This window comes from Lepidochelys kempii, chromosome 9 (assembly GCF_965140285.1).
Source record: "Lepidochelys kempii isolate rLepKem1 chromosome 9, rLepKem1.hap1, whole genome shotgun sequence".
In the NCBI taxonomy this organism is placed as follows: domain Eukaryota; kingdom Metazoa; phylum Chordata; order Testudines; family Cheloniidae; genus Lepidochelys; species Lepidochelys kempii.
In genome coordinates this window covers 101,957,160-101,985,067 of record NC_136388.1, presented here as the reverse complement: position 1 = coordinate 101,985,067, position 27,908 = coordinate 101,957,160, and the positions used below count along the sequence as shown (strand labels likewise).

Here is a 27,908-nt window from a genome sequence, read left to right as displayed (position 1 = left end):
CATCGCATCACCCACAACAATACAGAATAGCACGTCACCACACATCACTGCTCCCTGGCCCTTCTCCGGACCCACACCAGGAAGGGGTCTGCCACCCAGCAGATTCAATCCCTGCCATCAGGGAGCCCTCAGGCACACCACTGACAGTGGACCAGACCCTGCACCGCTGATTTACCAGGCAGTGAAAGACGAAGGGTTGCTGCTGAAGCCAGGCACAAATTATGGAACCTGTGGTTCTGTGGGTCTGATTCCTTTGAGCCCGAAGGTAAGAGACTGGACAGACTGTACCCACCTAACCCAAACACACTGGAATTACACTGCAACCCCAACCCTCAGCATCTGGCCCTAAGGCCGACAGGGGCAATCCTGGGGGTGCCCCTACCTGCACTGCATGCTGGGACCCCACGTCTCCACAGGAGTGTGGGGGGGGGTGAATGTGTCTGGCTGCATTGCATCCTGGGACTCACTCTCCATGTGAGGCCACTCACTGGCAGGGGAGAGCAGCCACAAGCTAGGGCAGTTATGCACAATGGGTGTTGCCTGCTGGCTCCCCCCAAGCCATGGCTGGCTCTCAGCGGGGCTGGGTTTGGACATCCCCCTGCTCCCCAAGCAGGTCTTTGGCAGACAGAGGCCGAGCCTGCTCTGAGCTGCCTGACGGGATTGAGGCACTTAGGCAGAGGTGGCCATGGGGGAGCCAAGGGCAGGGATAGCAGGGGCCTGATCCATTTCCATCTGGAGAGCTGAATGTTTCTCTGGACGAGTTCCTTGCGCCATCAGCCCAGCTTTATAGCCCGACGCAGGCCAGCTCCTGTAGTTCTGCAGCAGCCCCTTGTCCTAGCAGGGCAACGGATCTCACACAAACAAGAAGGTTTCTCACAGACCTTGGGCTGGTCCCATCCCTGTCAGCAAATGTTTCCCTTTGTTTGGAGGCAGCAGGAAAAACAAAGGACTTCTGTGTGGGGGAGGAGGTGAGGGGGGAGGTCCGGGCACATCTCTGGACCTAGGAACTCATGTAAAAGGGTTGATCTGCCTTGCTAGTCCTGAGGCATCCAGTGCTCACAGCAGGGGACAGAGCACAGAACAAGGGGATCTGTGTCCCTGAGAGCCTAGACTCGGGGCACCTGGGGTCCCTGCTCCCATTCTCTGGGCCTGGGGATTTCTGCAGGGATGCGATCCCGCGGGGAGACAGAAACACCCCCACCCCCATTCTCCTATTGGCGGGAAAAGGAAGGTGGTTTTGTCTGTGTCACCTTCCTACACTGGTGTATTGCAGGCCCCAGAAGGGAAAGAGGAAGCATTGAAGCATGAATAAGCCTTAATGCAAACAGAGTCCTTCCCCTCCCAGAGCCGGTGAGAGGCTGAGATCTCCTGGGATGCCAGCTGGATTTATTGGGTTTGCAAGGGATTCCAGGCTCCTGCCAGCCCTGGAACCTAAAACCCCTCCGCCTACAGAACCAGTTCAGCCTGGGCACACCACTCTGCCCAGCTCACCCTTCCCCGGCCAGAGGGTCAGTCTTTGTAGCCTGTTCACTCCCTGGCCTGGCTGCTGAGACTAACACCAGCGGAGCCAGCGAGGGCCAGTGTGACGAGGCTGTCTGCCCCCTGAGTGGACAGAGAACCAAAACTCACGCTGCTTTGGCTGTGGAAAGCGCATGAGCCCAGGGGACTCTGAGTCACATCCCTCCCCTGCGAGGCTACACGGAAAGGGGCTCCGGTACTGTCTGGGCGTGACAGATAGAGTGCACTGAACCCTGCACAGGCAAACGGGCACCACGTGGGTGCTGGTGGGGAGGGATGCATCCCACAAAACAGAACCTCTGCAACTGCCCCAGAATCGCCTTCTTCCGTGACAACTGGGTCCCACTTTGACCTCGCTCCCATGCGGTCACGTACAATCAAAAACGAACGCAGCCTAAATTGGTGGGGGGGGGGCTCTCACCACACCAGCCCAGGAGGAGGGGAGGGCCGTGTCCCCAGAGTGGAAGAGGAAGAGGGTGTTCCCCCTTAGACGGCAGACAAAACGACTCCAGGGAAACATTCACACGACAGCCCCATGAGGCCTGGTGGATGCAGTAGTGACCCGGAAGAGCTGAGCCCGGGGCCCTGGTGCCTCCCGCCCGCTATTGAAGGGCTAAAGGCCTGAGCTCCCGCCTGCAGCAGGGGCACAGCCCAGGGGGGTGAGCACACAGCTGACCCCCAGGCACAGCTGCCTGCTCAGGCCCTCAGCACCCTGAGACCAGCAGGACCCTGCCAGGGCCAGCGCCCGTGGCCCAGTTCGTGCCCAGGGTCTCTGGGCCTCGCTCGCGCGGAGGCTGTCCAAGCACGGTGGGCCACTGCAGCCTGCGCCTCGCCACGGCTGGCTGGCCGAGGTGTCCTGGCTGACACGCCTAGGGCGGCCTCTGGGCCTTTTCCGGCCAGGCGCGGCCTGGCAGCCCGGCGGGCCCCTGGGCGCTAGCCCCACGCAGGGGCTCGGGGCAGCCAGGGAGCTTTTGCGCCCGCGCTGGTGCTGGGGCGGAGCTAGGAACTGGGGGCCAGGAGGAGGGGGAGGGGGTCGCTCTTGCAAGTAGTGCAGGAGGAATTGCAGAGGCTCCCCAGGGCAGAGCACCCCAGGGCAGGGCTCAGCTACGCCAGCCCCAGTCAGGGCAGCTCCTCCGGTTTCCTACCTGCCAGTGACCCGAACTCGCCCACGCTCTGGGAGCCCAGTGGGGTTCGCTCCGGGCAAAGCCGCTCGGCAGCCAGAGCCCATCCTCACTCAGAGGTGTCGCTGGGCCCCCGCACGGCTCTTGGGTCCTGGGGACAAGGAGCCAGCTCTGCCCAGCCCGGGGCAGCTGGGAAACCGGCTTTACTTGCGCCTGGCTCTGAAGTCTCAAAGCCGCAGCCAGGTGTCTAATCAGAGCTCCTTCTCTCTGGGCCTGGGGTCTTGCCAAGGCAGCTCTGGGCCCTTGGCAGCTCTACGCCCCCCTCGCCACCCCCAGGGCCAGTGTCTCCTGCCCTCGCCCCAGTGGGCTGGCCAGGGCTCGGGCCTCCAGTCCTTACCTTGCCTACTGATCATCTCTCCTCTGGGCAGGGCTGCAGGTCCCTTTGCAGCGGTTTCCTCCAGTGCTTGTGGCCCCAGGAGCCTGCCCTCATGTCAGCCCCACGGGCCGGTCCCTGGAGGGGGCTAGCAGCTGGGACCCCCGGGCCTGGCCCTGCCACGGGAAAGCGATACCAGGACCTGGCTGCCTCCTTCCCCAGCTCCAGCCGCAAAGGCTCCTGCTGCCTGGGACCTGGCCCTCTCCCCCCGGCTGCCCCCCAGCCTGGCCAGTGCTGGGACCGTGCCCCGGGGCAGCCCCAGCTGAGCCCCTCGGGCCGGGCACAGGCCAACGCTGCCTGCCAGGGCAGTGGTGAGCCGAGGCTCCCTGCTGTCGCCCCGGGCTGTGTGTGGAGTGGAGTGGAGGGGGCTGGGCTGGGCTCAGGGGCGGGCCCAGCCATGGAGCGAGGGCTGGCCTGCCTGGCTGCCCGGGGGCCCTGGCCTGCAGGGAAGGGGGGCCTGCAGCCACTGCTGGGCGCTGCCCCCCAGGCCTGGCCCCGCACGGCCCAGCCTGGCCGGCCTCTCTCAGCCCTTCAGGGCTTGCCCTAAAGTGGGTGCTGGGCTGGGCCGGGCATTAACCCCGGCGCTGCCAGAGGAGAGGGAAGCCAGGCCCTGCAGCCAGTGGGGTGGGGCTCAGTCCAGCCAGGCGTGGGACTTAGGGAACCAGGCACCCCAATATTAGGGGCGTCGCATACGCAGGCACCTGTAACTCCCTCCCCCAGAAAAAAAGGGTCACAATTTTTCACACTTGCCCCCTGGTCACCCGCATGCTGTGGTCCCCAAACTTTTTACCTCGTGCCCCCCCATTACCCCTGTCCATGCCCCGCCCCCCAAGCCAGGGCTGGGAGTGGGGCTGCAGCTCTGCGAGGGGAGGGACACAGACAGGGGTAAGAGCTGGGGGCAAGGCCAGGAGCGGAGTGGGGTGGCACTCCCACCCCGTCCCCCTGTGGGGGCTTGCCCAGGCCCCAGCTGCTCCCCCCCTAACATTCCTCTGTGCCCTCCTGGGGAGTGCGCCCCACAGGTTGGGGGCCTCTGCCCTAACAGGACTTCACCAAAACCACGGCACATAATTGGACCTCACCCCAACTAGTGCAAGCTGGCCTGGGAATTAAGGGTAAGGGGGTGTGTGCGTGTTGGGGGCCGTTAGCAGAGCTAGGGGAAGCCCACGGCTGGGATAACAAGGGGTCATGAGTCAGGCCTGAGGGGCACTGGCAGAGCTCTGGGCAGAGGAGTCCAGGGCTGAGGGTCAGGATCAAGGGGTGAAGGGAGGGCAGAACTGGGGTGCTGGAACAATGTGTGCAGTGTGGGTGCTGAGAGCCATTGAACCAAACTGTAAACCCTGCACATGATGGAAACCACTTCAAGCCAGGGTATGTGGCCAACCCCCAGCGCCCCTAGTTCCAGCATCTATAGGCAGAACTGAGAGGGGAAGATGGACAGTGTGATGATCTCCCACATCCAGCCTGGTTAACACTCAGTTCAAGGGGATGGAGAGAACTCAAAAGGCAGCACAGCAGGAAGCCAGGGATGGAGACTCAAGGGTGCCATCAGCACAACTCTTAGCTGGAGGCCTGTGGCCCAGCATGAGGCACACAGGGAGAGCGGGCTGCCAAAGTGCAGGGCTGCAGTCTGGGACAATAAGACTCCATAAGCTAGGCTGCTGAGATACAGGACCCCACTGCTATGGGGAGGGCAGCAGTTGGACTGGAATGGATTCGAGAGCTGCAGCTTCGAGTACAGCAGAGCAAGGCCTGCCAGGGGTTCCTAAGCATGCTGGTTCTTAGAGCAGACCTGGGCAGTGGCCCTAGGGGTGCAGGAAGGAGAGCCCAGGATGGATCTAGGAAGGAGGTGTGTTCCCTCCCTCCCAACTATTGCCTCTGCTCACTGTCCCTCATAGCGTTCACCTCTCCTCTGTACCAAGCTGCAGCAACTGAGAACAAGATGGTTGCTCAACCTTCCTCCAGAGAGAGGGTGCTTAGACATTGAAAGGTGCAGTACATAGAAAACAGAAGGTATCAGAACTTCATACACTCAAGAAGAGATGGATGAGAGCCAGCTCCTAGGCCTGTGCACCCTCCCCAGTGCAGAGAGAGCATTTTACAGGGAGTACAGCACGAACCCAGACGAACTGGAAAGTTGCCTGCACAGGTTGGAAAGTGTTTTGGCGCCCAGCCCATTCACAACTTCAGCTTCTGAGGTGCACACTCAGTACCTCTGCACACTGCTAAATTCAGACCTATTTTCTCTGGAGCTGGGCTATTACTAGGTCACCCAGCTTCCCATGCCTGGAGCAAGGGGGCAGTTCGACAGGGGCCCTAGAAATTTTGCTATCAGGGGAATCCTCCTTTCCCTTCTTGTGCTCACACTTCCCAGAGGCCAGTTGATTCAGGCAGAGGCCCAAGGCCCAGCTCCAGCCCCAACTCCGCATGCTGATGTAAGCAGAGTCAGGATGAGCTCCACCACATCTGGCAAGTTGTGGAAAAGAACTTCAGGGGCTGATCTCATTTGCATAGGCACACCCATCCCACCTCGCATGAGGCCATAGCTGCCCAAATGGCCACTTTGGCTACTGTGGGATCCCCAGTGTCTCTGTTATTGGGGCAGGAAGAATAAATTGTTATTATCCTAATTATGTGAATCAAGGACAGTGGAACTGTACTCGGCCTTTTGTTATGATGGAGGGACTCGCCATCAACTAAGTAGCACTCGCTAGGCAAGGGACATGGGTTCCAAAACTCTGAATTGAGAGAGGCTGGGGATAGGTATTAATATTTGGTGATATGGGTCCCACATGCTAATTGCACTTCCTCCTCTCTCCACGGTGGAATGTCAGAGCTAATTTTGATTCTATTCGGAGTCTAGTTCCAGGCTGCTGAGCTGAATTCACTTTGGGCCAATGGTGCCCCAGCACTGAGGCTCCCCTACTACAAGCTGAAATCACCAAAGAGCTGAACTGACTAAGAGCTGAAATCACTGAGCGTCGTGTTCAGTAGTGGGGGAGCCTGAAGATCTATGGTGGAGCAGTTTGCAGGATGGCGAGCAGAGCGGCTGGTGGAGCAGAGCAGTTTGTTGGATGCCTAGAGCAGCCCATGGGGCGGCTGGCAGAGCGGAGCCCCATGGAGAGGTGGGGCCATCAGCTTTGGACCATGTAAGGTGCCCCTTAACCCCCCCACCCTCCAATCTCCACCCAGGTTGGGAGGTAAAGCTCTGCAGATAAACTTTTGAACTCCGGGGCTGCCCTGACCAGGGACAGAGACTTTTGGGTCGTTGGACTTTTGGGACTTTGGGTTGCTGGACTCAAGAACCAAAGGGAAAGGACATGCCCCAATTTGCTTGGGGGGGGGTTGCTCATGGGTTGTGTTATGAATCCTGTTGGTGGTGTTTCCCCAACATAATGTTTCTGTTATTAAAAGGCTTTTTGTTACACTCAGACTCTGTGCTTGCGAGAGGGGAAGTATCGCCTCTGGGAGGCGCCCAGCGGGGGTGGTATATATTTGTCCCAGGTCACTGGGTGGGGGCTCAAGCCGGTTTTGCATTGTGTTATTGGAATGGATCCCCTAGATACTGAACCCGGCCCTTGTTGCTGCCAACTCTGACAGGCAGAAGGGTTACGCTTAAACCCTCTGCCATCAGAGCTTGTACTGGAAATAACTTTAAATAGGACACTTGTCACTACTGAGCCTGTTCCCACTCCATTCTCCCTCTCCTGAGCTTGGAGTGTTTTAACTATAATGGGGTGAGGGATTCTCTTTTATTGGACCTTTGTTGGTGAGAGACAAAACTTTGGAGCTACAGTGAGCTCTTGTCCAGGCCTGGGAAAGGAACTCAGTGTCCCAGCTCAGTACAAGAGTGAACAGATAACTACGTATGCTAAGCTAGCACATATTTTAAGGCACCAGTCAAGGTACAGGGGCCTGTTAACACCCCACAGTCACAGGACCAAGACGGGAGTTAGTAGGTTAAAGATCATTGTAATGAGCTATAACTCCAGCATCTCTGTTCAGTCCATGATTTGTAGGGTCTAGCCAAGTTACGAATTTAAGCTCCCAGGCTTGTCTGTTGAAGGTCATGCACAGGTTTCCTTCGAGGATGAGGACTGATAGGTCAGATACAGAGGGGTCTGCAAAGCTTGTCTCTCTCCCTAGCAGCAGTTGGTCCATTAACATTGCCTCACCCCCCTTGTCCCTCGGCTACAATACCGCAGTAACTAGAGGTGCCTGTTCCTTGTTTCGGCACTAGGTGGTGGGGACACAACACAAATAGCACAGCTCTCATGTTTGCTTTTCCCAGCCTTACCCACGGAAAGGTCCAGTTTTCCAGAAGTAGCTCCTAATGCTGATGCCCACCTCAGGCCTGATCCGCAGATGTGCCAAGTGCCTACAGATCCTGATGAGCCCTTGGGAATCAGGCCCCAGGTGGGTACCCAAAGTCAGGGCCAGTGCTCAGTGAGAACACATGGGGCTGTTGTGGGCCCTCTGGCCCCGCTGAGGGCACTGCTCAGGGCTGCCATTAATGCCCCTGCACATCCCAGCTGAGGTAGCACTTGACCAGCCACCATGAACTAATCCTTCCAACCTGCTGCAGCTTCTAGGTCTTACAGATGGGGAAAGCAGAGCACTGAGCAGGGCTGGGTGTAGCCCAGGCCCCAGCAGGCCTGGCGCAGAGCTGGGATCTCCCCTACTCACGCTCTCCGTGCGGTGAGGCACTGGCTCTGAGCTGTTGCTGGACCGTCTTACCTCACTAGTATAAGCAGGGATTCCTCATCTAATTGGTCCAACACCCCTGCTGGGCCAGGTGCTTTCCAGAGAGGAGAGAGGGACAGCCTGCCCCTGAAGAGCTGACGGATGCCAGCTCCTAGGTCCCTTTGGGGGAGTTGAGAATCAGCTCAGACATGCTAGTCGTTCGTTTTTTTATCCGGTTGGGTCAGTTTATTAACATACATAATTAAGAACAAGTAAAACAGACGCATGCTGCTGAGACCTCTGCAGCAAAGAGATCTTGGGGAGGCCACGCTGCTTCATGCCCCAGCACCCCCCACCCAGCAGAATAGCTCCACACCCAGTCCAGGGTGGTGCTTTTGGGGCCTTCACCCAGCACCTGTGTTCTCTCTGGAAAGACAGCCCCCCACACGATCCCCTCCATCCAAAGCTGAACCCCATCTCTGCCACTGGACAAGGAGGGTCGGGGTCTCCTGGGGCTGGGCCTACTGCTGCCTCCTGCACGCCTGTCTAGAGGCCAGTGCCAAAGCCTCACCCAGGATAATGGCTTCCTCTGCTCTGTGAGGGACCCTTCGTCTCCATCCTGCTGCACTAAGATCCCCATGCTGCAGCCCAGCTGCCTGGGCCTGTGATGCACTCCTGCCCCTTCACCTTTCCCCAGACTAGTCCTAGGCTCCCCAATGGCACAAGGCAAGGAGCTCTTTAAACCTGGCTCCCTGTAAATGAAACCCTCCAGGCTCCCCTCCCACCTCTAGCAGTCTCTTTGCAGCCATGCTTCAGGAGACAGGAAAAGTCAGTACACATCAGCAGCAGCTGCACCAGTCCCTGCCCAGCAGGGTATGACCAAGGAGAATCCCAGCTGGTCTAACAAGCAGCCTCCAGGACAGTATCTGTTCCCGCAGCCCCAGGAGGCTGCAAGGCCAAGGTCTTGGTGTCCACCCCCAGCTCTGCCCCCGTGGGCAGAACACATGCCTGCCTACTCCAGGACAGACCCATCACCGAGGGGGTTTCTGCACATGCCCCTGACCTGCAGGGGAGATGTGCCCATGGGGGCAGGATAAACCCAGCCCCAGCAGAACAGGGCAGAGACTGAGGGTTTGTGGGGAGCCCACGGCCTGGAAAGGGCCCTGCAGAGGAAAGGGCATTCAAGGCTGGCAGAAGCAAGTCTGGGCGCTCCCTGCTAAACACCACCTGTGCCCAGCTCAAACCCCTCCACCACCAGGCACTGCCCGTCATTCCTGCATGAGGCTGTTAATCTTCGTTAGCAGTACGTCTGTCTTGGACCCTGGGGAACCAAACGGGAGAAAGGGTCATTCCAGGAGCCTCTGTCCTCCCCAGGGCTGCCCCAGCCCAGCAACAATCGTGGGGTGGGAGGCAGCTGCTGCTGCAGGAGGTGTTGCCTGGCCCCCCTGCACCCTCATCATCTCAGGGAGTAGCACTTGCTCGGGAAGCAGGCAGGATGGGAGCTCCCTTGGCTGGGGCTCCTTCCCCTTTTCCCCCACAGGGCTGAGGTGGGGTGCAGCTCCCTCTCACTCTGTCAGAGTTAGGCTCTGGGCCCAGGCTCTCCTGCTGGCAGAGCCCCCCAAAAGCTCAGTGGGGGGTGGGGAGAGCCCCTGGGAGCTAAGCTCTGGCAAGGGCCTGGCCCTGCAGGTGAGGAGAGCCAGTGATCTGAGAGGAAGAGGGAGGGGAAGACCACCAGCAGCAAGAGGGTGTGGTGAGGAGAGGGACCGAAGGAGGGAGCGGGGTGGAGAGTAGGGGCCCATTACCTGCCGGTTCTTTTCTCCTGGAGCATTTCCTGGAAAGCAAACAGCATTGAAATTCACTCAGGAGAGAGTGTGTCACCATTCAGGCCCTGCCACAGGGAGATCAGCCCACACCCAGGGCCAGGGCTGCTCCCCCAGGGCTCTGCCCCATCACTTGGCCACTGTGGTTTGAGCTCTGAGTTGGTAGCGGCCTTTCTGCCATGGCTGGAATGGGACGGGAGCTCCTGCCAACCATAATGAGCCATGGAGGGTCCCAGGGCAATGGAGTCACTCGAGTCCCCTTGGAGGGCTTCCATGCCAGGCCCACCTTGCTCAGCTTATAGGTGGAGCCAGTAAGCTGTGACCAAGTCCCACAGCAGTGGGATGGAGCAGCTCAGGGCCAGGCTCATGGCAGAGGCCAGGGAGGAAAGCTCCTTCTGAGCCCGCTGTGTCCCAGGTTAGCACCGTGCGAGGCGGGAGAAGTGGGCTCCCAGCGCTGCTGAGCGGCTCTCCCAGATCAAGAGGGTGGGTGAGTGACCGCAGCAGCCCCTGGCCGGGCAGCCCCTGCCCTACCTACAGCTCACCCAGAGGGCAGCAGACATGAGGCCTCCTATGCCATGGACAGCTACGGGACCCAGAAGAGGCTGAACTTACTGCAGCAGGAGGAAGGCAGAGAGGATCAGGAGGAAGGAGACGCAGTCTGTCACAATCCAGACCATCAGGTACGTGCTGCGGGGCTGCAAGGCAACAAGACAGGATGAGTAGTTCAATGGGGACCACAGCCCCGGCAGAACAGGCCCTGGCCCCCTCGCTGGGGAGTGGCACTGCAGACGGGCCAGGTGGGCTCAGGGCATGCAGGCCTCTGCCAGCGCCACCCAGGGTAGGTTCACTTACGAGCAGCCAGAGAGGGCGCTTCATCTCCTTGAGCACCTGGCAAGCGTTGGTGGTGACGGAGCCGACCCCTGCGCACCACAACACGGAGAAGAGCCAGGGCTCATTGACCACATACAGATTGACGGAGACGTTGTCCTGGCGATACCGGCTGCAGAGGGGATGGAGCCTCGTTAGTGTGGCACAGGTCAGCAGGAACTGGGAAAGCCTGGCTCTCACCCAGTGCTCCCCGTGCTCGGGGCTGAGACCTGTGTGTTTGGGGTTCAAGCTCTGCTGCCAGCCAGGGCGTCAGGATGCAGAGAAAAACTTTTTCACTAGGAGGGTGGTGAAACACTGGAATGCGTTACCTAGGGAGGTGGTGGAATCTCCTTCCTTAGACGTTTTTAAGGTCAGGCTTGACAAAGCCCTGGCTGGGATGATTTAATTGGGGATCGGTCCTGCTTTGAGCAGGGGGTTGGACTTGATGACCTCCTGAGGTCCCTTCCAACCCTGATATTCTAGATTCTGTGATGCGTAGGTGGCCATAGGGGGAGCTAGACTTGCCTCTGCTGGGCTGAGCCGCTGAGGCGCCATTGCTCTGTGCTCCCCAACAAGGGGCTCTCACCCAATCTCCTCCGTGCTGACGTCCTGGTACGGCAGGTTCACACGCAGCGGAGACTCTGTTTCATTCCAGCTGCTCTTCAGACCGTAGATTTGCTGAAAGCCTGGTGCCTGCCGTCTGACCTGCTCCCTGAACCCGTCAGGCAGCCAGAGAACCTGGGGGAAAATCAGGCCTGGAGTGAGCTGGGAGACCAGGGGGCGCTCGCTGTGCTCTGGGACCCAGGCTGCAGGGCCAGCCGCACGGACATGCGCATCCCAGCCCCCTCTCTGGGACGAGAGGTGTGGGTGTGCAGCACCCTATGGCTTGAAGTGGTTTCCATTAAATACAAGGTTTCAGCTGGGTTCAATGGCTCGCAGCACCCCCACTGCACACATTGTTCCAGCGCCCCTGGTCATGGGCAGAGGGCACCCACTGGGCAGAGAGCCTGTAGGCACCTTACTCAAGGGCATGTTGTGTCTGCAAAGTAAACAGAGTGTCATGAATAATTCCTCCCTAAATGGGGAGCAGGAGCAGGAAGGGGCAGTGAACCCAGATGCCAGGCTGGTCTTGGCAGGGTCATGTATATCCAGCACCCAAGGGCTGGGGGCGGAGGGACTGGAAAGGTGGCCATAGCGTCAGGGAGCCATGGAGCTGCAGGGTGTGGTAGCAGCAGGGGGTACAAAGGTGGCAGCTTGTTGATTTTCCTGCTTCAGCACCAACTTGGCTCATGGCCACACCTGTTCTGAGTCACTGTTTAGACATGGGGGGAGGAGGAGCAGGGAGTCCCCAGTAAGTTTACATCTCTCCCTGCACAGTTAGGGCATAAACCGTACTACAAAGCACCCCAGGCCCGAGGAACTGGCCCAGGGCAGCAGCTAGTCCGGCAGCCTACCTGCAATAGGGTGCTGTGGCACAGAGGGCCTATGCTGGGGACCTCAGGGTACCTGGGATCATGGTAAGGGCAGATCCTGAGCACGCTCAGGGAGTCTCTAGGGTGGGTCTGACCCACCCTATGGGGTGGGGAGCTCACTGCTGGTGAAGGGCAGGCTCAGGGAGCCCTGCGGGAGGATGTCTGGCCCGGACATTCAGCCATTCCCTCCTCCGGCTGCCCATCGGGCATCAGACTCCGGGGCAGAGCCAGGCTCACCAGCTGCGGCAGGATGCCCGATTGGAGGATGGTCTCCACGGTGACGTTAACAAAGCTCTGGTAGTCCGTGTGGTTCTCGGGCCGGAGGTCGAACATGATGGAGACGTTGTGCTGCTTGGCCTCCTGCAGCACCTGCTGCAGGGTCGGAATCTTCTGTGTCCTCGCCTGGCCTTTCTCCTCGCTGGAGAGGCCCTGCACCGAGCGGAACGGGTTCTTCTGGAAGGGACAGGCCAGAGTCAGCAGCTCCCCCGCATGGGCGGCACTGCTCCCAGCTGGCCCCAGGCCTCCCACACTGCCCCCTCAACACCAGCGCCCAAGGCACAGGGTGCTCCCCCTGCACCCACAGCACCCCCCAGTGCTCGCTAGCACGGCAGAGCAGCTGCTCAGACCCCAGGACGAGGGCACAGAGGGAGAACAGGTCGCCCTGCCACCTGCAGGAGACCAGAGCAGCGCTGCAGTTAGGTGCTAACCAAAGCATCACTGTGTAGGCGGGCACCGAGCCCAGCCAGGACACGGCTTACCCCATCCCTCTGCCCAAGAAGCCCGACCCCTCCCAGCCAGCCTTCCCCATGCCTCTGGAAGGTCAGAGCAACTCCCAGCTCAGGCAGTGGGGCTTGGAAGGTAGCCCCCCACCCCATGGAAGGGGGCACTAGAGTCTGCAGAAGCAGTACTCTCCAGGGCCTGGGAACCCCGGGAGGGCTCTGAGCGGCTGGTCCCAGTGCTCTGCCAAGAGCAGCCTGGATCAGTGCAGCAGGGCAGAGCCCTCTGCAGGGCACCGCAGGGCCAGGGCTTTCAGGTCACAGCAGCCGCAGGAATGTAGAAGCCCTGCCACGCCCCGGGGAGGTGGGGGCCTGACCTGCAGGAACCAGCTGCCGGCGTCGAGCTGCTGGAGATCAGTCCAGTTAAAGGCCGTGCCGTTCATGGTGGCCCAGGCAGGGAACACCTCTCGCACGTTTGTGGTCCGGGTGAGCTTCTCGTCATGCATGAGGAAGGGGATCCCATCAGCACTGGCAAGGGGAAGGGGATGGGGTAGTTAGGACCTTGCCCAGTGCAGCATCATGAGTCGTTTGCACCCCTCCCCCCAACCTGACCGCCCTGGCACCTCTGACAGGGATCAACCTAGTAGCCCTTTGTACGCCGCCATGCTGTGTCCCAGGATGCTGGGGGAGTCCCCTCCCAAACGCCTGCCTTTGGATCAGGCCTTTGGGGACTGAAGCTTCGTGGGGCTGGGAGCCAGAGCCAGACATAGGAGGAGTCAGTGCTGGTTGCTACGGGAGGACACATGGTCCTGCAATGGCAGCAGCTGGTCACTTATCGGCCCTTCTCCACAGCAGGGGAGGAAACTTCCCCTCCCCACACCAGACCTGTCCCGGGTCCCACCCTCACCGCATTAACAGGCCAGTGAGGGGAGCCCTGTGTCTCTCCCTGAGAAATGGGGATCGAGCAGGGTGGGGTGCCAGGCCAGAGCACCAGACAGCTGGGCTGGGCTCAGCTTCCCTTGGGAGGGATGGGCAAGGGGTGAGGAGAGGAGGGACTCTCACAAAGCCCAGGCTGGTGCCTGGAGACGCCTCCCCTAGCGTGGAGCTGCCCCCTTCACCCCAGAGGGGGCAGTGGGCAGAGGCCTGGGGCTCAGGGAGCTGGGGCAGGCAAGCCGAGCACACGTTCCCCTTGGAGACCCTGGGTGTCACTTTACCTCACCAGGACATCGGTCTCAAACACACGCACGTCACAGCCCACTGACTTCCGGAACGACATCAGGGTGTTCTCTGGAGCCAGCTAAACAAGGGAGAGAGGACACAGGCAAACCAAGCTGGGCAGGGGCAGGGGTGCAGCGCATTGGGTGCTTGCCCCACTGTGCTGAGTTCGAATCTTCTGGGCTCAGACATGCAGTGAGTTTGCTGGGCTTGATCTAAGGCAGTGGTGGGATTTCAGGAAGTAGCTGAATCCCCAGCTCTGCCTAGGAGAGACCCAGGGCTGGGATAGCAGGAGGCTGCAGGGCAGGATTGAGGGGCATAGGCAGGAGTGGGGGGGTCCCCAGTGCTGGCAAGCAGGGGGTCTGCGGGTTGGGATTGAGGGGTATTGGCGGTGGTCAGGGGAGCCCAGGGCTGGGGTTAAATTCTACCCAGAAGAAACACGTCCCAATTAGCTCCTGGCCCCATGTGTGAGAGCTCAACCCCAAGGGCTGCCTCAGCCCCTGCCAACCATGCCCCACACCCTCTCCAGCCTGGCTACCCACAGGGCAGGCTGCAAGGACTCCCCTCCCCAAGCTGGTCTCGGGAGACTGGAGGCAGCTCTCTGGGGGTTACCTGCTTGCCTGTGTCTGCGGTGTGAGCAGGGAATGCTGCTCTCTGGGACCCAGGGCAGGGCAGGGGCACAGGACACCTCCCCACCCGACACACACCCCCCCAGCCACCTGCACTGAGGGCTGTAACCTGCCTTTGCCTCCAAGCTGGCACGAGCCGCTCCAGGCTGCTCCCTGGCACAGCGCTTGCAGGCAGCTGGTGCCTCCCAAGCTAAGGAGGGAGGGCTCATGCCCACTGCAGGTGGGGGGGGGCAGGGAAGGGCAGCTGCCCTTGGGCACAGGTTACTCACCATGGGGGCCCCGCGGTGCCCAGCCAGCGCTGGTTTGGGGGGCAGCTGGCTCTCCTCCATGAGGCAGGGGGAGGAGATCATCAGGGGAGCCAGGTACAGTGCAGCTGCAACACCAAAATACACCAGCAGAAGCAGTACCTTGGGGGCTGCAGACAGACACACGGACAAGGCAGAGCCCGGTCAGGGACAGCGTCACCGCAGGCACTCAGAGATGGGGAGGGATTAGCCAGGGCTGCTCCCCCTGCAGCGGGTGTGGGGCTCCCCACCCTGCCCAAGAATAGGGAGCGATGGGTCCCCCCTAAGCCCCCCAGCAGAGCAGCCCTTAGCCAGGGACTCGGATGCCCCTGGCCACCATGCACTGTGCCAGGTAGTGTCCTTCACAAGCCGCCTGCTTAGGTGCGTGGGTAGCTCCAGCCCAGACGGTCTCTGGGCACCAAGCAGCGCTGCATGGCTGGGCCTTCACAGCCCCTTCCTGCCAGGGTGCTGCCCGTACAGCCCCTGCCCAGAGGGTTGCTGGCGCTTGGGGCGCCCGGCTGTCATGCCAGCCGCTGCACAGACACAGCTGCCCCAGCCCTGCAGAGCTCCCAGTCTATGAACAGACTGAGCCATGGGTGGTGCTGGCTAGGACACGTGTGCATGTACTGCAGGGAAGGGGAACCCGCTGCCGCATGTCCTAGGCCCTGCATGGCTGAGAACAAAGGGAGAGCCACCTCCCAGCCTACGCTTTCAGGGCAAATACTGGGCACTAGCCCGGCCTCAGGTGACGCGGTGCAGGGAGAGCTCTGGGCTCCTGTTGAGACAGCGTCTATGGCCCATCTCTGGGTGCAGCTCAGCAGGGCTATGGCATCAGGGCAGCTGGCTGCCAGGGGCAGGATGCAGACAGGCCTTTGCTCCACACCAGAGGGGAGGCGTGGGAGGGCGGAGCCGACTAAAAGCCGCGTCCCCATGGCCCCACCCCTGCTCAGCGCCCTGGGGCCCAGGAGTACCTGCACAGCGAGTACGAGAGGAGCAGTCAGCCACAGGCCAGGCGAGCAGTGTCATGCCTGCCACGGCTCCGATGTGCAGGAAGGGGCCCGTCGCCTGTGGGGTGGACACACCAGCACCACTCAGTGCCCAGCTACGAACTCCGGCTCCGTGCTCCCATCAGCCCACCCTGCATGCCAGGCTCCCCTGCAGCTGCCAGGAACAGCCGGCCCCCCAGGGCTCCCCCTTGCTGGGCTGAGCCCAGCCTTCTGGGCTGCCCAGCAGCTGGCATCGCTGGGTTTGAGGTGACCACGCCGCGTCCCCATGGCAGGAGGGACAGGTTCTGGGAGGGGGTTGAGCCAGGCGGCTTTGCCCCAGGGCTCTGGGAGTGGCTATTTATTCTCACTGGGGCCGTGCAGCACCTGGCACTCAGTGTGAGCCCCCCGAGGGCCCTAGCCTGGAACGACACAGGGTCCGTTGTGCGGGGGAGCTGCAGGAGTCAGACAGGCCTAGCGGGAGAATCAGCCAAACCTCACTGTGTCTGAGGCTGGGCCTAACCACAGGGTGGCGAGGCCAGTGGATCCCCTCCCCCATGCCCTGAGGCTGGTCTCCCCTTGCCATAGGGAGAGCCCTTGGGACACAGGAAGGGCTCTGCCTCCGCTCTCACCTGCAGAGAGATGCGTGCGCTCTGCCACTGCTCAGCCCACTTCACATCGAGCGCAACAAAGGCTGCGGCCACGACCAGGGTGGTGAGGATCAGCAGGCACTGGGGGGCCGGACACATGGCAGTTAGGACCAGGTGCATCTTAGACACCACAGAACAGCCGGGGACCCTGCCTGTGGCCTACCCTCCCCTAGGTGAGCCAACCCCTGCAGCTGGAGTCCCCGCTTCTACCCTCACCCTGCATATGCTGGGCCCCTCCCGCCTTGGGGCCCTGCTGCCCCGGGTTAAACACTGAGTTCGACTCCCTGTGGTGAAGGGGGAAATGGTCTGTAATATTACTGTGAATACCGTGTGTGCCTCAGTTTCCCCGATTTCATATTGTTACCCTGTATGAGAGGGGTCGGGGGCAGGAAGGTTTGCTCTCGGGGAGGCTAAGAGACATCAGGATGAACATCACCCGGCTGTCTGACCCAGGATGCCTCAGTGGAAAAAGACTGGCTGTGGCTGACCCCACATCAGTGAGGAGTCTAAGACGACGACAGCGAACCCCGTCAGCAGGACATGGATGTGTAGTGACCCAGAGGGAGAGGCTTTCCCCACCTCTCCGCGCCATCCCCCAGCTCAGGGGCAAAAGGCCTGGGGGGAGAGGAGATGGGGACTGGAAGGAGTCGGAGCTCTACAGCCAACTCACGCCAGCGGGGCTGGGCTAGTCAGGATGGGCTGAGCTTTTGCCCTCAGCTCTGCGCTGGCCTCGGGCCTGCCCGCGTGTTCCAGCTGGCCCCTGTGGACACTGGCTGAGTGCACTGATCCCCGCAGCAGGCCCCAGTCTCTCCCAGGAGTCTGTCTCAGTGGCACTGGCTGATCAGAGCTCAGTGTGAAGCAGGAGGGCTGGAGCCACAGGGGTTGGGTCTAAGGGGGAAGTGAAGCCTCATGGCTCACCCTGGAGGAAGAGTGAGACCCCTGGGGGGTAGGGGGGTCTGGCCCACTTCAGGGAGCCTCCCAGGACTGACAATGCCAGGTGCTATCCCCCAGAGCAGTTATCACCCCACAAGAGGATAAACAAACCCTGCCCCTGTCACAGAAGGCAGGGGCGGGGGGAGGGAAGCTGCCAGCTGGGTACCAGGGCCTTGCCAGGCAGCCCACTCTGCTTCTGCATGGCAGGGACAGCAGGCAGGGCATGGATTAGTGAGTGTGGCCAGCACTGGCCCTGCTACATGTGGGGCAAGGCACTGGCTCAGGGGGAGCCTCAACATGTGGCCCTGAGGGGTATGCAAGCCCCGCGGCTCCCCACACCATGGGCAACAGGAATGACCTGAACCGGATCCCTGGGCCTTTGGGCAGGAGGAACTGCAGGCGGCTGTGCCGCTGGAGGGCTGGGTGTGGCGGCGTCTGGGGCTGGGGCAGGGCTTGGATGCTAGGTCTGGGGAGGGGTGGGCTGTGCAGGGGCCCCTCCGTTGGCACTGGATGCCAGCTGGCCCTTACCTTGTGCACACAATGTAACTTCAAGGGCTGGCCACAGAGCTGCAGGCACAGAGCAAGAACCTGCAAGAGGAACAAGGAAGATGCTGGAGCTGGAATACATGTACATGGAGACCTGGGAGAAGAGCTGGAATTTGGGGGAGCACAGGCTGTTAGAGCAGGGATAAAGGAGAGACAAGACAGAACTGGGATGGGGGGGAATCAAATCGGTATTAGAGATGTCTGGATACTTATGTGAGAAGTATGGGGAATAAGCAGGAAGAACTCGAAATGCTAATAAACAAACAACTATGACACAGCTGGCATCACAGAGTTGGTGGGGAGAATACACGTGACTGGAATATTGGTACAGAAGGGTACAGCTTGCTCAGGAAGGGCAGGCAGGGAAAAAAGGGAGGAGGTGTTGCCTTGTATATTAAAATGTACACACTTGGACTGAGGTTGAGATAGAAATAAGATAGGTTTCAGAGTAACAGCCGTGGCTGTTACTCTGAAACCTGTCATTATGCAAGGCACTGCATTTAGCCGTATGGAGTGGAAATCTCAAATAAATTGGTTAGTCTCTAAGGTGCCACAAGTACTCCTTTTCTTTTTATAGAAATAAGAGACAGACTTGCTGAAAGTCTCTGGGTCAGGATAAAAGGGGTAAAAACAAGGGTGATGTCATAGTAGGGGTCCACTGCAGACCACCAGACCAGGGAGAAGAGGTGGAGGAGGGTTTTTTTTAAAACAGCTAACAAAATGATCCAAAGCCCAGGACTTGGTGGTGACGAGGGACTTCAACTCCCAAGACATCTGTTGGGAAAACAACACAGCAGGGCACAGATTATCCAACCAGTTCTTGGAATGTATTGGAGACAATATAAGGCTGTTCTAGATTTGATTTTGACAAATAGGGAGGAACTGGTTGAGAATTTGAAAGTGGAAGGCAGCTTGGGTGAAAGTGATCATGAAATGACAGTTCATGATTCTAAGGAATGGCAGGAGGGAGAACAGCAAAAGACAATGGATTTCAGGAAGGCAGACAGACTTCAGCAAACTCAGGGAATTGGTAGGTGAGATCCTAGAGAAGCAAGTCAAACTATCTAGAGACATAAAGGGTAACAAGAAAACATTCTACAATACATTAGAAGCAAGAGGAAGACCAAGGACAGAGTAGGCCCGTTACTCAATGAGAGGACAGGGAGGGAAACAGAAAATGTGGAAGTGGCAGAGGTGCTTAATGACTTCTTTGTTCTGGTTTTCACCAAGCAGGTTTGTGGCGATTGGACGTCTAACATAGTGAATGTCAGTGAAAATGAGGTAGGATCAGAGGTTAAAACAGGAAAAACAAGTTTGATGTCTTCAAGTCACCAGGGCCTGATGAAACGCATCCTAGAATACTCAAGGAGCTGAGGCGGTATCTGAGCCATTAGCGATTATCTTTGAAAAGTTTCAGAGTAACAGCCTTGTTAGTCTGTATTTGCAAAAAGAAAAGGAGGACTTGTGGCACCTTAGAGACTAATCAATTTATTTGAGCATAAGCTTTCCGATGAAGTGAGCTGTAGCTCACGAAAGCTCATGCTCAAATAAATTGGTTAGTCTCTAAGGTGCCACAAGTACTCCTTTTATCTTTGAAAAGTCATGGAAGATGGGACAGATTCCAGAAGACTGGAAAAGGGCAAAGATAGTGCCCATCTATAAAAAGGGAAATAAAGGACAACCTGGGGAATTACAGACCAGTCAGCTTAACTTCTGTACCGGGAAAGATAATGGAGCAAATAATTAAGCAGTCAATTTGCAAACACCTAGAAGATAATAAGGTGATAAGTAACAGTCAGCAGTCATGAGTTTGTCAAGAACAAACCAACCTGATAGCTTTCCTTGATAGGGTAAGGAGTGGGGGGAGAGAAAGAAAGATAAATGTGGTATATCTTGAGTTTAGTAAGGCTCTTGATACTGTCTCGCATGACCTTCTCATACACAAACTAGGGAAATATAACCTAGATGGAGTTACTATAGGGTGGGTGCATAACTGGTTGGAAAATCATTCCCAGACAGTAATTATCAGTGGTTCACAGTCATGCTGGAAAGGCATAACGAGTGGGGTCCCGCAGGGATCGGTTCTGGGTCCTGTTCTTTTCAATATCTTCATCAGCGATTTAGATAATGGTACAGAGAGTACACTTATAAAGTTTGCGGAGGATACCAAGCTGGGAGGGGTTGCAAGTGCTTTGGAGGATAGGATTAAAATTCAGAATGATCTGGACAAACTGGAGAAATGGTCTGAAGCAAACAGGATGAAATTCAATAAGGACAAATGCAAAGTACTCTACTTGGGAAGGAACAATCAGTTACACACATACAAAATGGGAAATGACTGCCTAGGAAGGAGTACTGTGGAAAGGGACATTGGGGTCATAGTGGACCACAAGCTAAATATGAGTCAGTGTAACACGGTTGGAGAAAAAAAAAAAAAGCAAACATCATTCTGGGATGTATTAGCAGGAGTGTTGTAAGCGAGACATGAGCAGTAATTCTTCCGCTCCACTCCACGCTGATTAGGCCTCAGCTGGAGTATGGTGTCCAGTTCTGGGTGCCACATTTCAAGAAAGATGTGGAGAAATTGGAGAAACTCCAGAGAAGAGCAACAAAAATGATTAAGGCCTAGAAAACATGACCTATGAGCGGAGATTGAGTTTGTTTAGTCTTGAGAAGAGAAGATTGAGAGGGGACATGATAACAGTTTTCAAGTACATAAAAGGTTGTTACAAGGAGGAGGGAGGTGAATTATTTTTCTTAATCTCTGAGAATAGGACAAGAAGCAATGGGCTTAAATTGCAGGGAGGGCCGTTTAGGTTGGACATTAGGAAAAACTTGCTAACTGTCAGGGTGGTTAAGCACTGGAATAACTTGTCTAGGGAGGTTGTGGAATCTCCATCATTGGAGATTTTTAAGCAGGTTGGACAAACACCTGTCAGGAATGGTCTAGATAATCCTTGGTCCTGCCACAAGTGCAGGAGACTGAGCTAGATGACCTCTTGAGGTCCCTTCCATTCCTATGATATCCTCCCTGGCTTCCTGCAAGGACAGCTCCTGAGCCGCGGCCCAGCAGCCCTCCTGGGACACCCCGATCTCAGAGAGCAGGGCCCCGCTCAGAAAGCCAGGGCCCCAGCCCCTGGGTCAGCCCACCCCCTTGGGCCAGTCGGGATCGTTCAGGAGCTTCCGAAGAGCAGAGGGCCTGAGTGAGCTCAGCACAAGAGACGTGGAGCAACGTCTCCAGCAGGCAGGATGCAGCGAGGGCCCCAGAGAGCAGGACCTACCAGCAGCAGGGCCGAATACGTGACCAGCAGCACCGTGACTCCGAGCAGGGGCATGGACCAGTCTACCCACCACTGCGTCTGTCTGAAGAGGAACCTGCCAAGCAGAGAGGAGAGTCAGATAAGGCTGGGTACACCAGGGGCAGGCACAGACTGTGGGGAAGGGAGGTGCTATGAGCTGGGGAGGCATATGATGGGGGGAGGGAGCACTGGGGATGGGGAAGAGAGCTGCCAGGCGCTGGGGGAAGTGGGGGACAGGGAGGGGCCTACTCACTCGTTGAGGTTGTGGAAGTCATTGAGGATGATGAGGGCATGGTACAGCCATACAAGCGTGAAGAGGCAGGCGCAGAAGAGGAAGAACAACCAGCCACAGTCCCACTGAAAACCAAAGGGGCCGCATAAGAGACTGCACGGCTCCTGCCAGCCACACCCTGGCCCCTTCAGGGCAGCTACCAGCTACCCGGACATGCCTGCAGGAGAGCCCAGGGCAGCCTGGGCCCAGCCTGTCCGCCAGAGGCCATCATGCCTGCTTCCCTGGCTCTGTGCTCTGCCTGCCCCTGCCCCCACGCTACAACAGGAAGAGGTGCTAGGACCTCCCCCAAGCCCTGAAAGAGGGAGGTGATCACCACCCAGGGGATGCCACGCTTTACCCATGTCAGGGACGGCTGGAGCAGGACTGGATGGAGCCACAGCCCCAAATGGGGCTGGCACAGACACAGGAGCCCAATAAGAACGAATGGGGGTTCAAACAGCTTAGGGTCAGAATAGTCCATACAGCAGGGGCCAGGACTCCTGGGTTCTATTCTCAGCCCCTCCCCTGACTCGCTCTGTGACCTTGGGCCAGTCTTTCCCCTCCCTGGGTGAGGATGGAGCTGCCATCCCCGTGGCCTCAGGGCCCTGTGCAATGGAAGAGGGGCTGGGGCTCAAGTAAGTTTTTTTACATTCATAACTGATGCCCCCGGTCCCCCCAGGGCTTGCTGCTCGGAACCGCCCTGGCCCCGTACAAATTAAGCCCTGCCTGTGCGGCTGCCAGGTACGTTACACCCTGGGTGGAAGCACAGAGCCTTCAGTGCTGTTACTAAGTACACGTGGGCGTGCTGGCAGCCCGGGGGCCCTATCCAAGCAGCTGAAGCAGGGACCGACCCGGACAGGCCAGCCCCACATGCCCCACGCCCAGGGAGCTGGAACAGAACTGCTGCTGCTGCCAAGTGGGGCACGTTTCTAATCAAGGTTTGCTCTCAAATTCCCAACAAGATGGGACAAGCTGCTACTCAGCCCCACCCATGGGAGCTGGAGGACTCAGAGGCTCCCAGGGCCGCGCACCCTGAGTCTGCAGAGCCCCAGGGATCCCTGCCCCCAGCCCCCCTGCAGTGCAGAGCCCCTGGGATCTGCCCCCGGCCCCCCACACAGACCCAGCCCCCCTGCAGTGCAGAGCCCCTGGGATCTGCCCCCGACCCCCCACACAGACCCAGCCCCCCTGCGGTGCAGAGCCCCTGGGATCTCCCCGCCCCAGCACAGTGGGGCCTTGGGGACCCTGGCACACGCAGGAGGCTGTGGGCTGTCTGTGGTGCAGGGTGGGCGCAGGAGCCCAGCAGGGCTGGGAGCGCGTCTGACGTCACCGCTGCTCCCAGGGAATGCGGCCGTTCCAGAGGAGACTTTACCCCCCAACCCCACCGTGGCCATTCCCCTGGCCCAGCGTTTGTGACGCTCCCAGCCCCGGCAGGGCTCCCTGCCTCGAGCAGAGGGGAAAATCTGAGCGCCCCCCTCGGGGCAGCGCTGCCGTGACCCAGCACCTGCTGCCCCGTGCCCCACTGAGAGCTGCCCGTGGGTGCGAGGACAGCCGCCCCCCCCCCCGCCGCACTGCAGGGGACAGGGAGACGCCCTCTGCCCCGGGCGGGGGGGGCCTCCGGGCCCTCGGCCTGCCCCTCCCGCTGTGCCGGTCGGGGAGAGCCGAGCTCAGCACCCCTCACCTTGGTGGTTCTCAGGCCTTTCCTCTGGTCCTTGGCCCAGCGGCAGCTGTACAGGCCGAGCAGGCCGATGGCACAGCCGGGGCAGCGGCAGCCGGGGCTCTTCGCCATGCGGCGGGTCTGCGTCCCCAGCACCGCACTGGGGGGGGTCAGGCCTCCTGCAGGGGAAGAGAGCACATGGGAGATCCCCCCCTCTCAGGAGAGTGGGACCGGGCAGCCTGGCGCTGGGGGGGCCTGGGCATTGCTGGGCGCTCAGTCACCAAGCTGCCCCAGGTGCCTGGCAGAGATGCAGAGGCCGGGCGCCAGGCCAAAGGCGAACAGGAACCTACCCGGTGCAGGCTGCCCCTCCGGCCCCTCCCGCCCGGGCAAGCCCAAGCCAGCTGCACAGCATGGAGCCGTGCCCACCCCGGGCCCGGGGGCAGCGGAGGGCGTCCTGCGTCAGCCACCATAGGGAGGATCTCACGGGGAGTGAGAGGAAGGCTGGGCCGGGCGGGGGGGCCCTCACCAGGTCTGTCCTGGGCAGCTGCTCCGTTCGGAGCACCCCTGCCTGGGCCCAGGCCTGGCCTTCCTGGGGGCGAGTGTCACGGAGCAGGGCTGCTGAGCCACCCGCTGCAGGGCCCCGGCCAGCATGGCTTCGGGCTCAGTGCGCGCACAGGGCACATGCCCACGTGCACAAGTGCCCTGGCCCTCGGGCACGCCAAGGCCCTGCCGTTCCCCTCGGCTCTCCCACAACAGCCGTAGCTCCCTGCATGTCACCGGGGGGCTCACCAACCCGCCCTGCTCCCAAGGGGGACACTCACAACGGCCCCAGTGTCCCACTTCCCAGCCAGCGGCTGCCGTTCCCCGCTGCCCTGAGCGCCGGGGCAGAGCTGCCTGGGAGGGCCTGGCATTTCTGCCTTGGCGGTTGATTCTGTGCAAGGGAAGGTAGCTGGGATCCCCTCAGGTCCCAATGCCTGCTCCTCCTTCCCCAGCTCTGCAGGGCACTGGGAGCCAGCTGGATACAGCCACGTGCCCCCCAGCTGCCAGGGTGCCGCCTGGACCTGCCGGGCTCCCCGCAGCAGGAGGTGGGTGCTGCATGAGCCCGGGCTCAGCAACAGCAAAGTTGTGGGGCTGTGCTGGGTCAAGCCCCTTCCACCCACCCCTTTGTTAATGCAGGACAGGAAGGGGGTAGGGAGGTGAGGGAGCCTGGGGGGCTGGCGAGCAGCTGGACCCACAGGGAGGAGGATCCCCAGAGGCAGCTGCCAGGCTGTGCCTGGCCAATAGGCCACGCCCCAGGGCAGGGGGGAATCGCTCTTGTCCTGCAACAGGAGGACTGCTCTGGCCAGAAGGCCGGGGAAGGGGAGGTTGCTGGTGGAAGCGCACAGCCTGTGCCATGGGGCACAGTGCTGGTCACAGAGCAGGCTACTGGTCTAAGGGAGGGAGGTCCTCCCCAGCCCATACCAGCGCTGGCGGTATTTGCAGGGACCTCTGCCATGCAGCTGGAGGAAGCAGTCAGGGAAATCCCTGCTGCTGGCTTGCTGCACAGAGCTAACCCACTCCTTCAGGCATTCCCGGATGGCCCCTCACAGCCCCTTCTGCAGGGCTACCCCTGTGTGCAGGAAGGAAACCGCGGCACAGAGGCTTCAAGTGGCTCTCCACTGGTCACAGAGGGACTTAGGGTCAGAGCTGGACTCCCATTCCTCCCCACTCTAACCTCTAGACCCCAGCTAGCGCAGAGATTAGAACCCAGGAGCCCTGACCCCAGGTGAGGCAGACCCACGACCTTCAGCACTGCCCCTGCCAGCAGGCTGCTCCATGGTCTTTGCAGCCCACACGAGTACCGAGCGCTGCTTCATGCCAGGACATCCTCGACACCGCCAGCGGCTCAGCCCTTCCCCACAGGGCAAAGGGCGCAGCTGGGCTGGAACGGAGCTGGCTGCAGGGACGACTGGCCTGCCTGGCTGCAGCGTGCTCACCGGGGGCAAGTGTCTGTGTCCCTGGGGCAGTGCCGAACCCACCGATACCAGGGAGAAGGGACAGCCCTGAGCTGCCACCCACTGCCCCTGCTCTGGGGATGCTCTGAGAGTTGTTAGCCAAGATGGTGCTTCTCTGTCCTCTGCGGCCCAGGCAGCAGCAGGAAAACTCTCAGCCCCCGGCCACTTCCATGGAGACCAGGGATCTCAGCCCTGCCCTCCGTGACCTTCCCAGCCAGCCCAAAGGGCGTGTGCCACAGCGGGACAGAGCACACTGGAGTCCCTGCCACAGCTTCACGGCTCAGGTGCACGCCACACACTGGGAGGGTCGGTCACAGCCCCGCCTGAACGCCCCAGACCCAGCTGGGATGCGTCACCCCTGCTGCGCAGAGGCACCAGAGTAAGTGCCCTAAATCCCAGCCCCAGCGGAGTCCCCCCAAGGCCCAGCAGCCAAGGGGCCTCTCGCACCTATCAGTGGGGATGGGGCTAGCATAGTCCCCGACAGGGCAACATCCTGCTCAAAGATGTGCTGGAGCTGGGCTGTCTCCCCACCAGAGCTGGCTGTACCGGGGCATGGTCCATGCTGGCTGGCAGGGGTCTGGGACTGGAGCCACACGCGGATGGAGGGTGTGAAGGTGGCTGAAGCTGCCCAGCGCCTGGCTCCTGCGAGTAGCCCCAGACAGGTCACAGGGCTGGGCAGTCACAGCCCCTGGCTGCCACACTCTTTGGAGAGGATGCCAGGGGCTTTGATGGGCTGGGGCTGATGCCAGGCACGGCCCGCAGGTCCCTGAGCTCCCTATCCAGGCTGGCACAGCACAGCTCTGGTGCTCACCCAGCGCCCTGCCCGCCCCACCTCCCCAAATCCAGCTGCTGCTCTCGCTCCCCAGCCCCGTCCGCCCCACTCGCTGGGAACCTACCCCCACCCCAGGGGCAGCCCCTTCTTATTGCTCATGCCCCTCCCCTCCCAGCAGGGCAGTGCTCCCCCTCCTCTCGCTGGGTGCAGCAAGCTGGCTTAGGGGAATACCTGCTCTGGCCTTCTCCTCTCCCCGCTGGCAGGTGGGGCACGCTGGGGCTCAGGCCTGTCCCTCGTTCTCCCCGCTCCGGAGCCCTGGGATCCCTTCCTCCCCTCGCCTGCACCAAGGTGTGCGGCTCTGCCAGCCAGGGCCTCCCACAGGGCTGCTCCCAGCTGACTCACAGGCAGGTAGGTATGGGAGCCCAGGCAGAGGCAAGCAGCCAGGCTGCCTGGGGGAGGAGGGGGAGGGGAAGCAGTAGTGCAGCTAGGGCTCAAGATTGAGGGGGCAGCAGAATGCCTTTGTCCTGTCCCCGGGCCTGTCACTCACTCCCAGGGCTGCCGGCCAAGGGGCCCAGGGGGAGCGTGACAAGCCCCAGCACTCTGGAGTTTGCAGGCAGCCCACGCTCTGGCCAGATTAAACGCTAGGGAGGGCTGGGGAAGGCTGTGCGGGGAGGCGGCAGAGGCAGGCTCAGACTCATGGCTCCAGGCTGAGCCCCCTTCAGGAAATAGGGGCACTGGCTAGGGCTGCCCGAGGCTCTTTATTTGCATCCCCGCTGGCTCAGTTCTGTGGAGGGGCAGGGCCACGGGGGGGACCAGTGCAGAGGCCAAGGCAACCCAGAAATGGCCCCCTCTGTCTGCGCGAACACTGCCATTCCATGGAGTAGCAGCGAGGATTGGCCAAGACTTGGGTTTCTGCACCTCCTGTCTCCACGCTCCCTGTGACTGCCTCTCACCCGGGTGGGAACCGCTGACATGGCTGCGCAGGGAGCCCATGGCCTTGCGCTGGGCCCTGTTACTGCCCTTGGAGACAAGTGCTCAGCTATGGAGCGTGGGCACTCTGGTGCTGGGGCTCTTGTGGCTCACGCTGACAGTTGGTGCTTTTTGAAAAGTAGCAGCACCTGGAGTCACGTGACTGCAAAAGACCCCCACCTTGGGTTTGTAAAAAAAATAAATAAAAAATTGATTCTAGCACTTGTGAAATGAGGAGAAGAGATTGAAATTGGGCCCTGCATGCAGCCTAAAGGCTCAGAAACGAGGAGACAAAGAAAGAACCCAGCCGATTCCCTGCAGCTCTGCCCCCAACCTCCCACTGTGCAGAGTGAATGTGAACGGCTCCCCTCTGATCTGGGGCTTTCACACCCACTTTGCGCGGATAGGTCCTGTTCTTTGGGAGGAGTTAGTAACGGGTGAACTCCCTTCCCTCCCTCTAACTACAGACTGTTACTGGCCCTGCCAGGCAATGCGGAGAACAACCAACGTCTCCTCAGGCCGCTGAGCGGCAGCTGTTACCATAGACCCCCTGCAGCCGTGAGCAATCCTGGCAGCAGGCCCAGATGCATTTACCAGACAGGTCAGGAATGGATCTCCTAGGGCAGGTAAGCTGTAGGGCTACCGGCAGTAGCAGCCCAGGGAAGCAGCCTGTCCCCGTTGCCAAAGGCAGCAGGCAATGCACTCAGTTAGGCCATGTCTACACCACCACTTATGTCGCTTAGGGATGTGAATAAACCACACCCTGAGCACCGTCCATTACACTGACCTAGGCGCCAGTGTGGACATGGCTCTGCTTCTCCCACCAACCTCTACTGCTGTCTCCTGCTGGCTTAGAGCGGCTCCGTTAGAGAGCTTGTAACAGCGCACTCCTACAAGCTCCCTAGTGGGGACATGGCCTTTGAGGCTCTCAAGAACAGTCTTATCTCTAATTTCTCATCCTCCAAGTGCTTGGCAGCTGCTGCAGCCCCCCGAGCACCATGGAGATTAGTCACTGGTTCCTGGTCCCTATTTTACTGTGTGGGACGCCAAGGTCAGCTTTGGTCCCAATGTTATTTATTGTC

The 27,908-nt window shown here is 59.9% G+C and overlaps 2 protein-coding genes across 6 annotated transcripts in view; both read right to left on the bottom strand.

The window, feature by feature from the left end:
* Positions 1-3,426, bottom strand: part of DLG3 (discs large MAGUK scaffold protein 3) — a 180,353-nt gene extending 176,927 nt beyond the window's left edge. For all 4 annotated transcript variants that reach the window (XM_073358605.2, XM_073358606.2, XM_073358607.2 and 1 more), the window contains exon 1: positions 3,037-3,426. In XM_073358605.2, coding sequence (XP_073214706.1) covers positions 3,037-3,052 — 16 coding nt within the window. In that variant the 5' untranslated portion in view covers positions 3,053-3,426. The remainder of the gene's footprint in view (positions 1-3,036) is intronic.
* Positions 3,427-7,971: 4,545 nt separating this feature from the next.
* On the bottom strand, positions 7,972-26,571 carry GDPD2 (glycerophosphodiester phosphodiesterase domain containing 2). 2 transcript variants are annotated; one of them, XM_073358604.2, is made up of 16 exons: positions 26,089-26,571; positions 23,116-23,270; positions 21,420-21,523; positions 21,149-21,242; positions 17,850-17,909; positions 16,371-16,469; positions 15,727-15,820; positions 14,741-14,886; positions 13,842-13,924; positions 13,005-13,155; positions 12,149-12,361; positions 11,026-11,177; positions 10,425-10,572; positions 10,185-10,267; positions 9,555-9,583; positions 7,972-9,073 (listed from the first exon to the last, which is right to left on the bottom strand). In XM_073358604.2, exons 2-16 carry the CDS (start codon positions 23,221-23,223, stop codon positions 9,021-9,023), a joined length of 1,617 nt encoding a protein of 538 aa, XP_073214705.2. In that variant the 5' UTR covers positions 23,224-23,270; positions 26,089-26,571; the 3' UTR covers positions 7,972-9,020. The 2 variants fall into 2 exon arrangements, with proteins under 2 accessions (XP_073214705.2, XP_073214704.2); XM_073358603.2 differs by having other exon boundaries at positions 12,149-12,364; positions 26,089-26,567.
* Between the last annotated feature and the right edge of the window lie 1,337 nt (positions 26,572-27,908).

Coding starts and splice junctions, on each gene's coding strand:
- GDPD2 (XM_073358603.2), bottom strand. CDS start 23,223: ATGGCGAAGAGCCCCGGCTGCCGCTGCCCCGGCTGTGCCATCGGCCTG. Junction 17,910..21,148: donor CGTATTCGGCCCTGCTGCTG/GTAGGTCCTGCT, acceptor TTCCTCTTGCAG/GTTCTTGCTCTGTGCCTGCA. Junction 15,821..16,370: donor GCGCACGCATCTCTCTGCAG/GTGAGAGCGGAG, acceptor TCCACCCCACAG/GCGACGGGCCCCTTCCTGCA.